At 27.2% G+C, this 12,405-nt stretch overlaps 1 protein-coding gene across 1 annotated transcript; it reads left to right on the top strand.

The window, feature by feature from the left end:
• Nucleotides 1-828: 828 nt before the first annotated feature.
• Nucleotides 829-1,920, top strand: LOC145841220 (kelch-like protein 7). Its single transcript, XM_082948587.1, has one exon. The coding sequence runs from the start codon at nt 829-831 to the stop codon at nt 1,918-1,920; it is 1,092 nt and encodes a 363-aa protein (XP_082804713.1).
• The last annotated feature ends 10,485 nt before the right edge of the window (nt 1,921-12,405 follow it).

Raw genomic sequence — 12,405 nt, 5'->3', positions numbered from 1 at the left:
GATCTAAATTTATACCTCTTAAAGTAATACTACTAGCTTTTTAAGTGTTTTTCTTATTTTTCTTTTGTTAGCTTGATTTAGCTCTTTAATTTTTATAAAGTGTGTTGAGCACTTAGTTTCATTTAATTTTTTTATAACTTTGTACATAAGCCCCTTACCGTGTATAAGCAGAAAAATATTGTAAAGCTAGATATTCAAATGATAAACTTATACTACTAAAAATGTTGAAAAAAAAGACTTTAAAAAGTTTTCAAATAAAAAAATTCGTTATAAAATCAATCAAAAAACTAAAACGAACAATTTGTAATGTTTTTCCTTAATTTATGTAAAGTTAAGTTCATAAATAACCTTAAAACTTATTTTAACTTTTAGTCATTTTACTTTAAGCATAGTTCAATGTAGTTGCTATAAAACGACAAATAAAAACCGAAGTTTTTTTTTCTCAACACCTCTTGCTGATATATTTCATTAACTTTATAAATAGGTAAAAAATCAATAAAACATGGTGAAATAGTTTTAGCTTTGAAGAAAAGAAAAATTATATTACAAGAAAACGAAGAAGCCAGAATAATTAAATGCATCAGTTCACAAAATGTAATTTCATCATATTTCTTTGCAAAAACGTTTTACTTACCTAATATTTCTGACAACTGCTTTAAGTACATTGAGCGTTGTTTTATGAAAGTTGTTCAGTCAAAAAGCTTTTTAGAACTAGATTATGCTTCAGTAAAAAAAATTCTATCTAGTTCTGAGTTATATATTACTTCGGAGTTGGAAATCATGAAAGTAGCTAATTCTTGGTTGAAACATTACTATGATCGGATAAGTATGTTTGCAAAGGATCTTCTTTTAACAGTCCGTCTTCCCTTGCTTTCTATTTCAGTTTTGAAGGAGTTTTTATGCAGATCTTACAACACGCGCAACTCTACTGTGTTCCAAAGCAACGAAGAGTGTCTAGAAATAACAAAGAAAATTCTTGAAAACAAAGAGAAATTTTATCAAGACAGACCGACGTTGAGTTATAAGACGAGGTACTGCAGCCAGAAACAAATTAACGTCATGGTCTGCGGAGGTATTAATCAGTTAGAAGAGGAATATGGTGCAAATTCCGGCTTTGTTATAACAAAAGTTGATGCAGAAAAATTTGACAATCTTGAAATACTGCCTGAACTTTCAGGGTGTAAGTACTTTTGGTCTGTTAATGTCATGTGTGAACTTTACGTATTAGTTAAATGCAAAAGAATGAATGAAATAAATCTCCACAAATATTCCCATGTGAAAAATGCTTGGGTTAAAGTGAAAGTTATATGCACTAGCCGTGATGCTTTCAGTGTTTGTTCTTTTATGAACAAAATTTATATTGTAGGAGGCCACTATAAAAACGAGATAGCCCTCAGAACTTGTCTCGAAATCGACACGGCAAGCTGCAATGAAAAACTTATAAAAAGTATGAAAGATGCAAGAATTTTGGCGGGTTGTGTGGCATTTCTAGGCAAAGTGATTGTTTCAGGCGGTAATGTAGATGTATACGACCATTTAAATAACTTAAACACTGTTGAGGCATACTGCAATGTTGAAAACACATGGTCATTCATGCCCAAAATGGTGCATGCTAGAAACAACCACATTTTAGTTGCTGTAAAGAGCAAATTGTTTGTTTTTGGAGGCTGGAGAGACACTTGTGAAATTTTTGATGTTTCTAGTAACAAGTTTACTGTTCTTAAAAAAATGGAAACGCTACGCATGGACGAATACAGTGTGAACGATGCTTTTTCTGTTGGCGGAAAAGTGTTTGTGTTTTTGAGTTATTCAGCAAAAGTGGCTGTTTATGATTTGGATCGAAATGTATGGACTGAAGAAGAGTTTGGAGCTACAAAAGATATTGATTGCTACACGTGTGTGAAACTACCCAAGTTTTAGTTTAAACAGCAATTTTTATATGTAGTCTATAGCTATGTATGGTGTATATGTAAAAAAATATATTGTTATACGGTTAGATTTGATTAATTAATATTTTATTTGTACCTTTACTCGTAAAATTTTGGACAGAAATTTCTTCTACTCGTTTATTTTTTATTATTTTGATTCGATAGCGAAACTTTTTATATTTATTACGGATATATTACTTTTTATGTGTCTTTTTCTTGTTCCCTCTTAGAAAATACGTATTTAAAACCTAGTTTGGGTTATTCTATTAAGTATGTTTAAAAGTACTTTTGTTGCACATGTTAATTTGAACTCTAAATATTTGCATAAAATATTTTAACTTGATATTTATAATATGTGTAGTTTTAAAGAAATATTGTATATGATTCTATCAGCTGGTGTTTCTTTTATTTGATTTAGAGTTAATAATAAAGTTTTTGGAAGCTGCACCTGTGTCTTTCAATTAAAACTTACCGTTAGTTTAAATAAAAGCATATAGAAGCATGACAAAGTTTGTTTTTTTTTATTTAATTTTCTATTAAAATTTAATTGTTTGTTGTTCTTAGTTTGAAAAAAGATTAAAACGGTTTTTAAGGCTTTTTATGGTGAATAATGTGAGTAAATTAATTAGTATAATTTTTTGTTTTGTAAAACAAGTATAAGTTGTAGAACTAAGTTAGAAACAAGCGATTTCTCTCTTCCAAAAGCTTATAAAATAAATATTATATACTTTAATGCAAAGGTAAATGATTTATAGTTTTAGAAACTTAAAATAATTAATAAAAACAAACATTTTATATACTCTTTTATCGGCAAAATTGAAAGTATGTTTAAACTTTTTTTATTTTAATCTTAAGACATAAACTAACTTACTTTAATTATAAATTGACTAGTAATTGCCAAAAATAACTTTTACCATGTAAACTTTATAATTGCATTACTTTTTATATACGTCCTGGACAAGACGCTATCCGTGTTGTGCAACTCGATAACCAAAGGATTCTTCGTAAGGTCCTAGACCAAACTTTTTCAGTTTCTTTTTTTATTGATTAAAGACTATTAACATAGATTAATATTAACTTAACTTCTAATTAACTTTTATCTATAGTAAATTGTCTACAAACTTAAACTAACTCAACTCAAAGAGATTTTAGATTTATATTACTAGACATTTAATCTTTTACATTAAATAAGAATTTTAATTTTCTGTGCATTTAAATATGCTTTGTTTTTGGTTGAGTTTTACCTCCGTGCTAAAGTAAAATTTTATTTACAAAAGATAAAAAAAAGTTTAAATAAATTTTTTGAGGTGTTTATTTTGTTCGGCAGCTGGTTTACTAATGATCCCCTTTCATACCGATATGCTTAAACAACTGTTCAATTAGAATTAGAGTATTTCAGCTTTTAAACCTAATTCAAGCTCTTACTCAAAGTCAAATTCTTTAACAATTTTTATAGAAAACCGCAAAGTAACTTAAGCTTATTGATATAAAACTGTATGTGTATCAAGCAAGCGTTCTACAATTTTAAGCCACAAAAACAATACTATTGCAGCTACAAGACTTAAAATATATTATAACTAAAACTAAGATTGTGAGTATAACAAAACGTACATACTAAGTTTTGTTTGCCACTATACAAAATAAAAACGCAGGATGGGTCAACAAGAACTAGTTTGATAATTTACATTTAATATGAAAAAAAGCAATTCACTTAAATATTCAAAAAATAAAGCCTAAGTTGGCCTAAGATTTGAAACTTGTTCAAAACTATGTCTAAATGTTAAGTTGCTTACTTGCTTGAATTTGAACTATTTTGATTACTAATTTCTAGACTTAATAAATTTGCCATCCCTAAGTTTAGTATATTTTTAGGATTAAAAAAAATCATTTGTGTATAATATTATGCAAACAAGAGAAACAAATACAATTTGCCAAAACATATCGTTAAAAAATTTATAACTTACACCTATCAAAATATATTTTAATTTATGTCATATAAACTGTTTTTAATTAGTCTCTTTACAAATTAGATATTACATAAAGAAAAATTAATAAGAAAAATTTATACTTAAACTAAAGTTAACCTAACTAAAAATTAATTATAAAGTTGTTAAAAATTGGTTAAAAACATCCATGTACATTGATGTTCATAGTAATTAATTAAGTGCACAGAAAACTTCTAAAAACTAAAATGTGTCAGAACCAAAATATAAAAAACCTATATTTTTATTATTATGTAGTTTTAAGTATTTTTGTGTACTTTCAAATACAACTAATAGTTACAATACGTCTAAATAAAAAAACTTAGGTATAAATTACATGTTAATCAAGATATTTAAATTTTAAGGTAAAGATATTTAAGTTACTTACTGTACATTACTTTTATACACTATCGAAACATTTGTCTTTAGTTTATTTATTAGATAAGTGTTATGTAAATAGCTTACTGAATCCAAGAACCTTTCAAACTCTTTATTAGCTAATAACTTGCTGTTGTAATAAAAATGTTATCATGAAACTGATAGAAAATCTTGGGTCGAATGCTACTCTGTCTTTTTTATAATTTTAAGCAAAAACAGTAAATTATTTTAATTGTTTTAAAATTTTATACAGGGACTTAATTCGATATTAATAAAATTAAACTGAATTACCGATAAAAATTTTTACTTAAAATATGTTTTTGCTTAGCGGGCCATATTTACATGCTCGCGGGCCGCAGATATTTCTCTCGCGAACCGCATTCCATTCAAAAACAAAATGTGCTCGCGGCTCACATATTAACCCTTCGAGGGCCGCATTTGGCCCGCGGGCCGCAGTTTTTCGACCCCTGTTCTAAAGATTTCAATCCAAGTTTAACCAATATATCATTATAGGAAGTATTGGATATGTTACAACGACTACATATCAAACGGGTAAAATTTCCTTGCACATACTCAATTTTGTTAATGTCTTTTTTAAATAGCGTTATTAGATTTGTGTATTGTAATCAAGCTTAAGATAAACATATATTTTAAACAGTTTTGTCAGAATAGTAGCTGAACTAGTTTTAAAACTGTTTGATATTTGGTAGGATGAATCTTGTGCAACATTAATTTATCTGTTCGTTCCTTTTTAAATTTTCAGAAATATATATCCTTTAAAACTTTTACTGTTGACATTTTAGTCTTATACATAAAAAGGTCAATCGGGTTTAACGATTTGCTTTTCTTATTAGTTGTTAGAATTTTAAATTTTATAGGGTTTGAAACGAGTTTTCTGGTTTTTTAACCTATTGTAGATATTATCTAGAGTAGATTGTAAATAGATAATTGAATCACTATATTTTTTGTATCAAATAAACACATATCACTTTTAATACCAATGTTCGAACTAATTTTCTTAATTAATTAAAGAAGGGGACTAATTACATCACCTTGTGATACTCCACTGTATATCGATAAAGGATCTGACAACGTATCATTAAGTACCATTCCTCGTGATCTCCCAATACAAAAGGATTAAACCACTGCACTTAGAATTCATGTAGTCCATACTGACTGAAAATTTTTAATTATCGTATGTTTTATAATGAATCGAAATCTTTTTTTTTTAATATTAGTGTAAACTACTTTAATACTTTTTTTTTGATTTATATTCAGCAGTAAGATTAATCATATCAATTCTATCATCAGAACTTAGTTTTATCTGATTAGGACTCATTAAACGGTCACAACCGAAAAACTTGCATTCTCATCTACATAAGGTTTATACTTTGAAGCATGACGAAACCGGTCTCAGTCTATTAAAAGCTTGTGGATTGATGATCGAATTGGTATGATCAATTTTTATTTTAAACTAAAGTTTGTCTCACGGCATACGAAAGTCCAGGCTTCTGCTCTGCTGACTTTCGCCGATATTTTAGATGATAATATTAATTACTGTTATAAGTTGCTTATATTATTCTATAAAAAAATATTTTATTAAAACTACGTTTTTTTTTTAAGCCGTAGTTTAGTTTTGTTAATACTTAAAAAGATTTAAATGTCTACATGGGCTTCTCTAGATTAGAGTCTACTATATTCAAATATTGAATAAGAAAGGTTTTGTAATATAAAAAAGTAAATGTCTGTTGAAGCTGAAATTAAAGCATTGGTTCAGTCTTCCAAAATTGGGAAACAGCTCAAAGAAAAGCTGATTGCCATTGGAAGTAAGAAGGACAATGAATTTAATTGTTTTCAAGCTGAGATGCTTAAATTGAAGGAAGATTATAATGAAAAAAGTAGAAATATTGAAAATAGCATTGATCAGATTCAAAAAGATAAATTCAGCAGTAAGAGAATAGACAATATAGAAAATAGAATTACAGAATTACAAAAAAGTTTCTCATTATTTAAGTCTGATTTTTCTTCTAAATTTAACAAGTTTGAAACTAAATTCTCAAAATATGCTGATGCTATGCAGAAAAGTGAACCAACAAAAATTATCACAAACATTAGTACCAAATTAAATTTAGTAGCAGAAAAATAGAGGCTGAAAATAAACAAAAACTGAAAGAAAAAAAAGCTTTAAATATAATAATGTTTAACATTCCAGAAAGTAAAAATCCAACTCATAATGCACTAGAAAGTTGCAAAAATGATCTGAAAATTATTCAACAAGTATTAGGAGAAAATAAAATAAAAAAAGAACAGTTTAAGTCACTTTATCGAGCTGGTAAAATTGCAGATAACAAAATCAGACAAATTATAGTCAAATTAAACAATTTAGCATCCAAACACAGACTGTTAAGACTGAGAGATTTGAAAATGTTTGATGGTGAAATTGAATCAAAAATCTACATCAACCCTAACAGAACTTTCTTGGAAATTGAAGCTTTCAGAACATTGAGAAAAGAAGTTAAAATAAAGCAAGCCATCGCTGATGAGAAAAAATTGGACATAAAATATGTTATAAGGAACAACAAGATAGATGAACTGACAAAACAGCCCTTTCGTTACCGCTCCCAGGACATCTGGGATTAGTGGAGGAAATCGTGAGTCAACGGGTATAAACTTATTAAGTGATAGGATTAAATTAACACTAACAAGTTTTCCAACTAACAAGTTGTGTTAACGTGTTGTTAATGTCTATAAGGTACGCGGTCTAACAAGTACGCACCCGCATAAGGTACTTACTAAACTATTAAGCCCCCCACACAAAACTTCACATTAGGGGATTTCCCTAAAGTGGTAAGGAAAATTTTGGGATTGATAACAAAAATTATTTTTAAGGCATAAATTTTTCACTTTTACTCCCAACCATTTTTTCTTAAAAACCAAATTACGCTCGGGTTCAGTTAGTAAGCCTGACAGCAAAACCAGATAAAAGTGTGGTACTGAGCTCTGAGAAGTAGTTCGGTTTTGAGTTAAAGTGGTGGCGGACAGCTTTCGTTATTTGTGCATAAGTCCTTCCGCTGCGAGTAATAAGAATAAACAGCATAAGTCCTTTCGGAGGAGGAACTCTTGCTCCCGGGACTTTTGCACAAATAACGAAAGCCGTCCTTTAGACCACGTCCTTATGCTGGTCGGCACCTAATTAGTTTTTTGTTTGATGTACGAGTAGTTACGCACGTTCTTTTAGTATGTTATTTTATTCTTGCATACTTGTGAGTATCAAGATGTATGTTTGATATTAAAAACAACTGAATTACAGTAAAGACTTTTGTTTTATAGTATATAACATTGGTGTAGTACTTCAAGTGGTATAGTTTTGGAGTAGACAATCAATTTATTATTCTATATATAACACTTCACTTATTGTAATTTGATTTATCAATAACATTCTATTGTATTTTGTCTCATAAACTTACTAGTTGTACAAACCAGTTAGTTTGCCTATAAAAGTCTTCTATCTAATTTATGTTATTATGAAAACAGGCCTTAGCTTTATTGTTCTGTTTGTATTGTATGTTGTTAATAATTTAATTCTACTTATAGCTCAAAGTTGAGTAAAGACTGAACAGAGTTTTAGTGCTATTTTGAGATATGTTTAATTTAAAATTTAAATGTTAAATAGTATATAAGTAGTTCGAATTACTCAAAAGTAAACAACAGTTTCACGTTGTAGTTTACTTTATCAGCATCATTCTATTTTAATTCGAAAAGTTATATTAACTCAAGTTATCAAGTCTCATAAACAGCAAATAAATTCTAAGTTTAGTATTTAATTATACTTTAGACCAGCGGTTCTTAACTTTTTTTTTTCATGTTTTAACCCTTATTTGACAATAATTACTTAATTAATCCCAATTTTCATTACTTTAGTGCCGGTTAATCTATGAATGATTTAAGGCTCTCAAATATTCTAAGATCAGTTCCTGTATCATTTGTTTGAGTTGCACTAGTAGATTACTTACTGAAATTTAAGCGTCGTTAGGCTTGAAAGAGAAAAACAATGGTTGTGCAAAATATGTTATTGATATTGGTACATTGCCTGCTTAATGGTACAGAACTATATACTTTTGTAACTAGTATCTAAGGAACACTGTATGTGGAAGGTTTATGCCACTTAGACAGAAACGAAGTTAAAATTTTTTATTTACATAAGTAAGTATTTACGTCTTAAATTGTATAAAATATGTTTGGACATCTTTTAAATTAGACACTTACAAAATACCGTTTTTGTCCACAATTTTTCAGGTAATTTTGTAATACTTTTTATTTTTGCATATTTACAATTATTACGTCATGACCCTGTAGTCTCATACAGTATAAACTTGGTAATTTTAACTTACACTTAAGTTGTATATATATGTTATCTTGTGGATTATAAATTATTAAATTTGTTTCAATTTTCTCTATATTTTAAAGTTATATATTAATAAAAAAGACTAATTGTTTGCGGCATTTTAATAAGAGAGTTTTAAAAATTTTTCTCAAAAAATTCGCATTTTGTTTTGAAGTTTGCAAAATAGTTTCGTCTACCATTGAAATGGTTTTAACGTTGGAATACTAACTGGTACATTCTAATAGTACTTTATTTATAGTAAGTTTGTCAAAAATGTTGTCATTAACTTTAAAATTTCGAATTTCAATTAAGAACACTAATTTTTTATAGCAACTAAATAATCTAATGAACTTCTTTTAATTATTTGATACAAATACGGCCATGTGTTAGCGATGTGGTCATATGCTTCTACAGTATTTGTTTCAAAACTCGGGTCAAATCACCAGAAACTACAATTTTGCCTTTATAATCAGTACTGGCTGCACAATATCTTGCCTAATTCATTCTCGCAATTTGCTTTATTTTAGTGCTATTAGAATCATACTGAAGACAAGAATTTCAAATGTTACCTGAAATGTCGTTACCATCCAAAATAAATAATTATTCAAGTAGAACACAAATACGACGAATCAATTCAACTACATTTCCCAATCTTTCAAATGTTAAAGTGTTTCATTATTTTCATTGCTTCACTATGATTGCTGCATACAAATATGTAAATATCATAAATTAAATTAACTTACTTAGTAATAAATTCATCTTCTGAAACAAATACATTTTTCATTGTAGAAATTTCTTTTTCAAAGTTTTCACCATTTGTTTTCTTTAAACTTCGATGATTACAATATAAAAACCAAACAAGTTTAGATAACAGAACCTTACATCGTAGTTTTTCTATTTCAGACTTTTAGAAACGGTTTATGTTTTCGAGCATGAGTTTAAATTTACAAAAAAATTACTCACAAGTGATTTCAAAGAAACTTGTTAGAATAAACGAAGCCGGACTATTAATAAGAGATGTTCTGCAAACTTGTGTATTTCTAAAGTTTTGTTGTTAATATATTTATCTAATGCATAAAACACTTCAAGTTGTAAATTAATGAGCATTTTAGATAATAGTAAAATATCTTTTACTTAGAAATGATATATAACTTAGAAAAAAGCAAGTGTTCTTTACAGACAGATAGACTTGTATGTATTTGCAGATATTTACTTTTAGCATCTCATTAAGCAAATATTTTAAGTTCTAAGAGTCGATGTAATATCATTGTTCTTTTGTAGAAAATTAACTAAAAAAATTAGACCTAAATAATAATAACAAAAGTTTACAGATAATTTTTAAACATCGGCAGTTTAAGATATTTTTTTTTATTACATCTAAAGTAAGGTTTTTCAATTTTTTATCTTAAAGCTTCTACTAAAGAAATAAAAAATCAATGACCTCCTCTAATATATTTCTAAAGAATCTACTATGCACCCTCTTTGGTACTTCACTTACTTTTTGGTAAAAGTTGTCTTTTATATTTTTTAGTTTATTATCAAATAAAAAGTACAACAAAATTAAAATTCAAATACTATTGAAAACTAAATAGCAATTTTAATAGAATTTTTATACTAGGAAAAAGTAATCTTTTTGATTTATTTAACATAATTATATTTTAGCTGTTATGCTGATTAAAAAAAGCATCTACTTATGTATTTGAAAAAGTTTATGATTTTTAGCGCCACCTAGTAAAATTTTTTTTAAATTAATAGTTTTCCTCTTTTTTTATACTTCATAAATAAAGAAGCTAATCTTTATTAAAAAAAAAGAAAAGTTCAATGGATAATTTTTTTAAATTAAATAGTTAAAACAAAACTATACAAAATTATAAGGCAGGTTATATATATATATATTTTTTTTGTTTTCTTCTTCTCTCTCAAGCGAGTATAAATTATGAATATCGCGCGTAATTCGAGACTTTTTAGTTTCTACTGCATTGCAGCGAACTGAAGTCAGTGCGGCTTTTCGCCGCACTTAAGTTGTTGCTAGTTTCAATCTTGTTTGTCGAGTTGATTCCGATTTTAGAACACTTTTTGAGTTTGGTTTAAACATTTAGTTTTTAGTTTCTTTGATTTGAGTATTGTCATCTTTTAAAAGAATTGATAATTTGATTTATTAGTGTAATGTTTTGCAGTATTTTATCATATTTTCGTTTCGCAAATTCATTGTAAATATAATCATTATTCCAGATTCGAACTAAGTTTAAAATAGTATAAGTAACTGATTTATTAAATCTTTAGTAAATAGTAATTAAGTCATATTAGTTTATTTAAGTCAACTATAATTTAAGCGTTATCTTGGTGCATCTACTATACAAATTAGTGCGCACGTTGCGTTATAAAACAGGCCAATAAAAATTGTATAAGTAGAATCCTTTGATAGCGACAATGCTATTGTATAACCATGTCGCTTAAAAGAGCTTGACGTGTGAATATTCATGCGAATAAATAAACTTATCTTACGTTTTTGACGAAAAAAATATTGGGTTGTGTTATTTTGTTTTTCTACTAGAAGTTTTTCCGGAGCTAGTTTTGACCATTGGTGGCTGAAAGCTGAAACAAAAGAAAAGTTTCAAAATTATAAATTTTTACTATATATTTTTAATAGTTAAACAGTAGCCTTAGAAATATGTTAGTTTAGTAATGGTCTCTTTAATAAGACTATATATATATATATATAAATAAAAAAGTTGAAAAAAGATTTAAAGGAAAGCAGTGACCACTTCCAACGACCGTTTTATTTAATAAAAGTAATAAAGAAATTTAAAATGTTGTGTGTGTTAACTTTGTGTACATAGATGTATTTTACTAAATATAATTATTTAAACACTGTTTCACCTAGCGCTGAAAAAAAAAGACTTTGATATAAATAAGAACTATTTATTCTTTTTATTTTTAATATTTAATGCATCGAAAAACGATTTCAACCAGTTTATTAGATTCATACTATTCTTTATATAATTTACAAAAATATGAGAATTAGACAGTTAATTTTAAACAATGCATTATTATTAAATGTATGCTGATACATTTCAAACTATTTCGTGCAAGTTCTTTCATTAAATTGAAGGCAAAAAGGTTGTAAATCGGAAAAAAGCCTTAGTCTCAATAAACAAATTCTAACCTAACATGGGTATTACTTAAAATCCTTACTTGTCTTAATTTTGATCAAACATCAAAATGCCTTTTAACTATCTGTATTTTTGAATTAGCATAATTAAAATACGGTAAAGGTATCAATTAAAGGTTTTTTTTTTCTTTTGAAATATTCAAATAAAATAAAACAATTGAAAAACTCTAAAATATTTTAAATCAGCTAAAAAATTAAATTATTTTCATTTATATACAACTAAAACAAAAAAAATTACTATTGCACAAATGATATATATTTTATTTTTTACAGGGTTGCCACACACTAAGGGAATCCAGAGAATCTCAGGGAATTTTAATTCTTTTTTTTCTGAGAGAAACTCAGGGCAGTTTTGATTTTTTTTTAAATGTTCAGGATTATTTTAAGATTTTTAAAAAATCTAAGGGAAATTTTTGTTCTAGTTCAAGAATGAAATTTAGTTAATTCAGTTACAAAATTTTGTTCAAAACAATTAATATTATTTATTTTTAAGTGCTTGTTAAGAAATTTTTAAGCCTTGCAGCTAGTTCTTCATTATCTTAGAATTAACATTGTAATTTT

The sequence above is a fragment of the Thalia democratica genome, chromosome 7, assembly GCF_965202585.1.
Source record: "Thalia democratica chromosome 7, ktThaDemo2.hap1.1, whole genome shotgun sequence".
Taxonomy (NCBI): Eukaryota; Metazoa; Chordata; class Thaliacea; order Salpida; family Salpidae; genus Thalia; species Thalia democratica.
The sequence above is the reverse complement of the archived record's forward strand: the minus strand, read 5'-3'. Positions and strand labels throughout refer to the sequence as shown.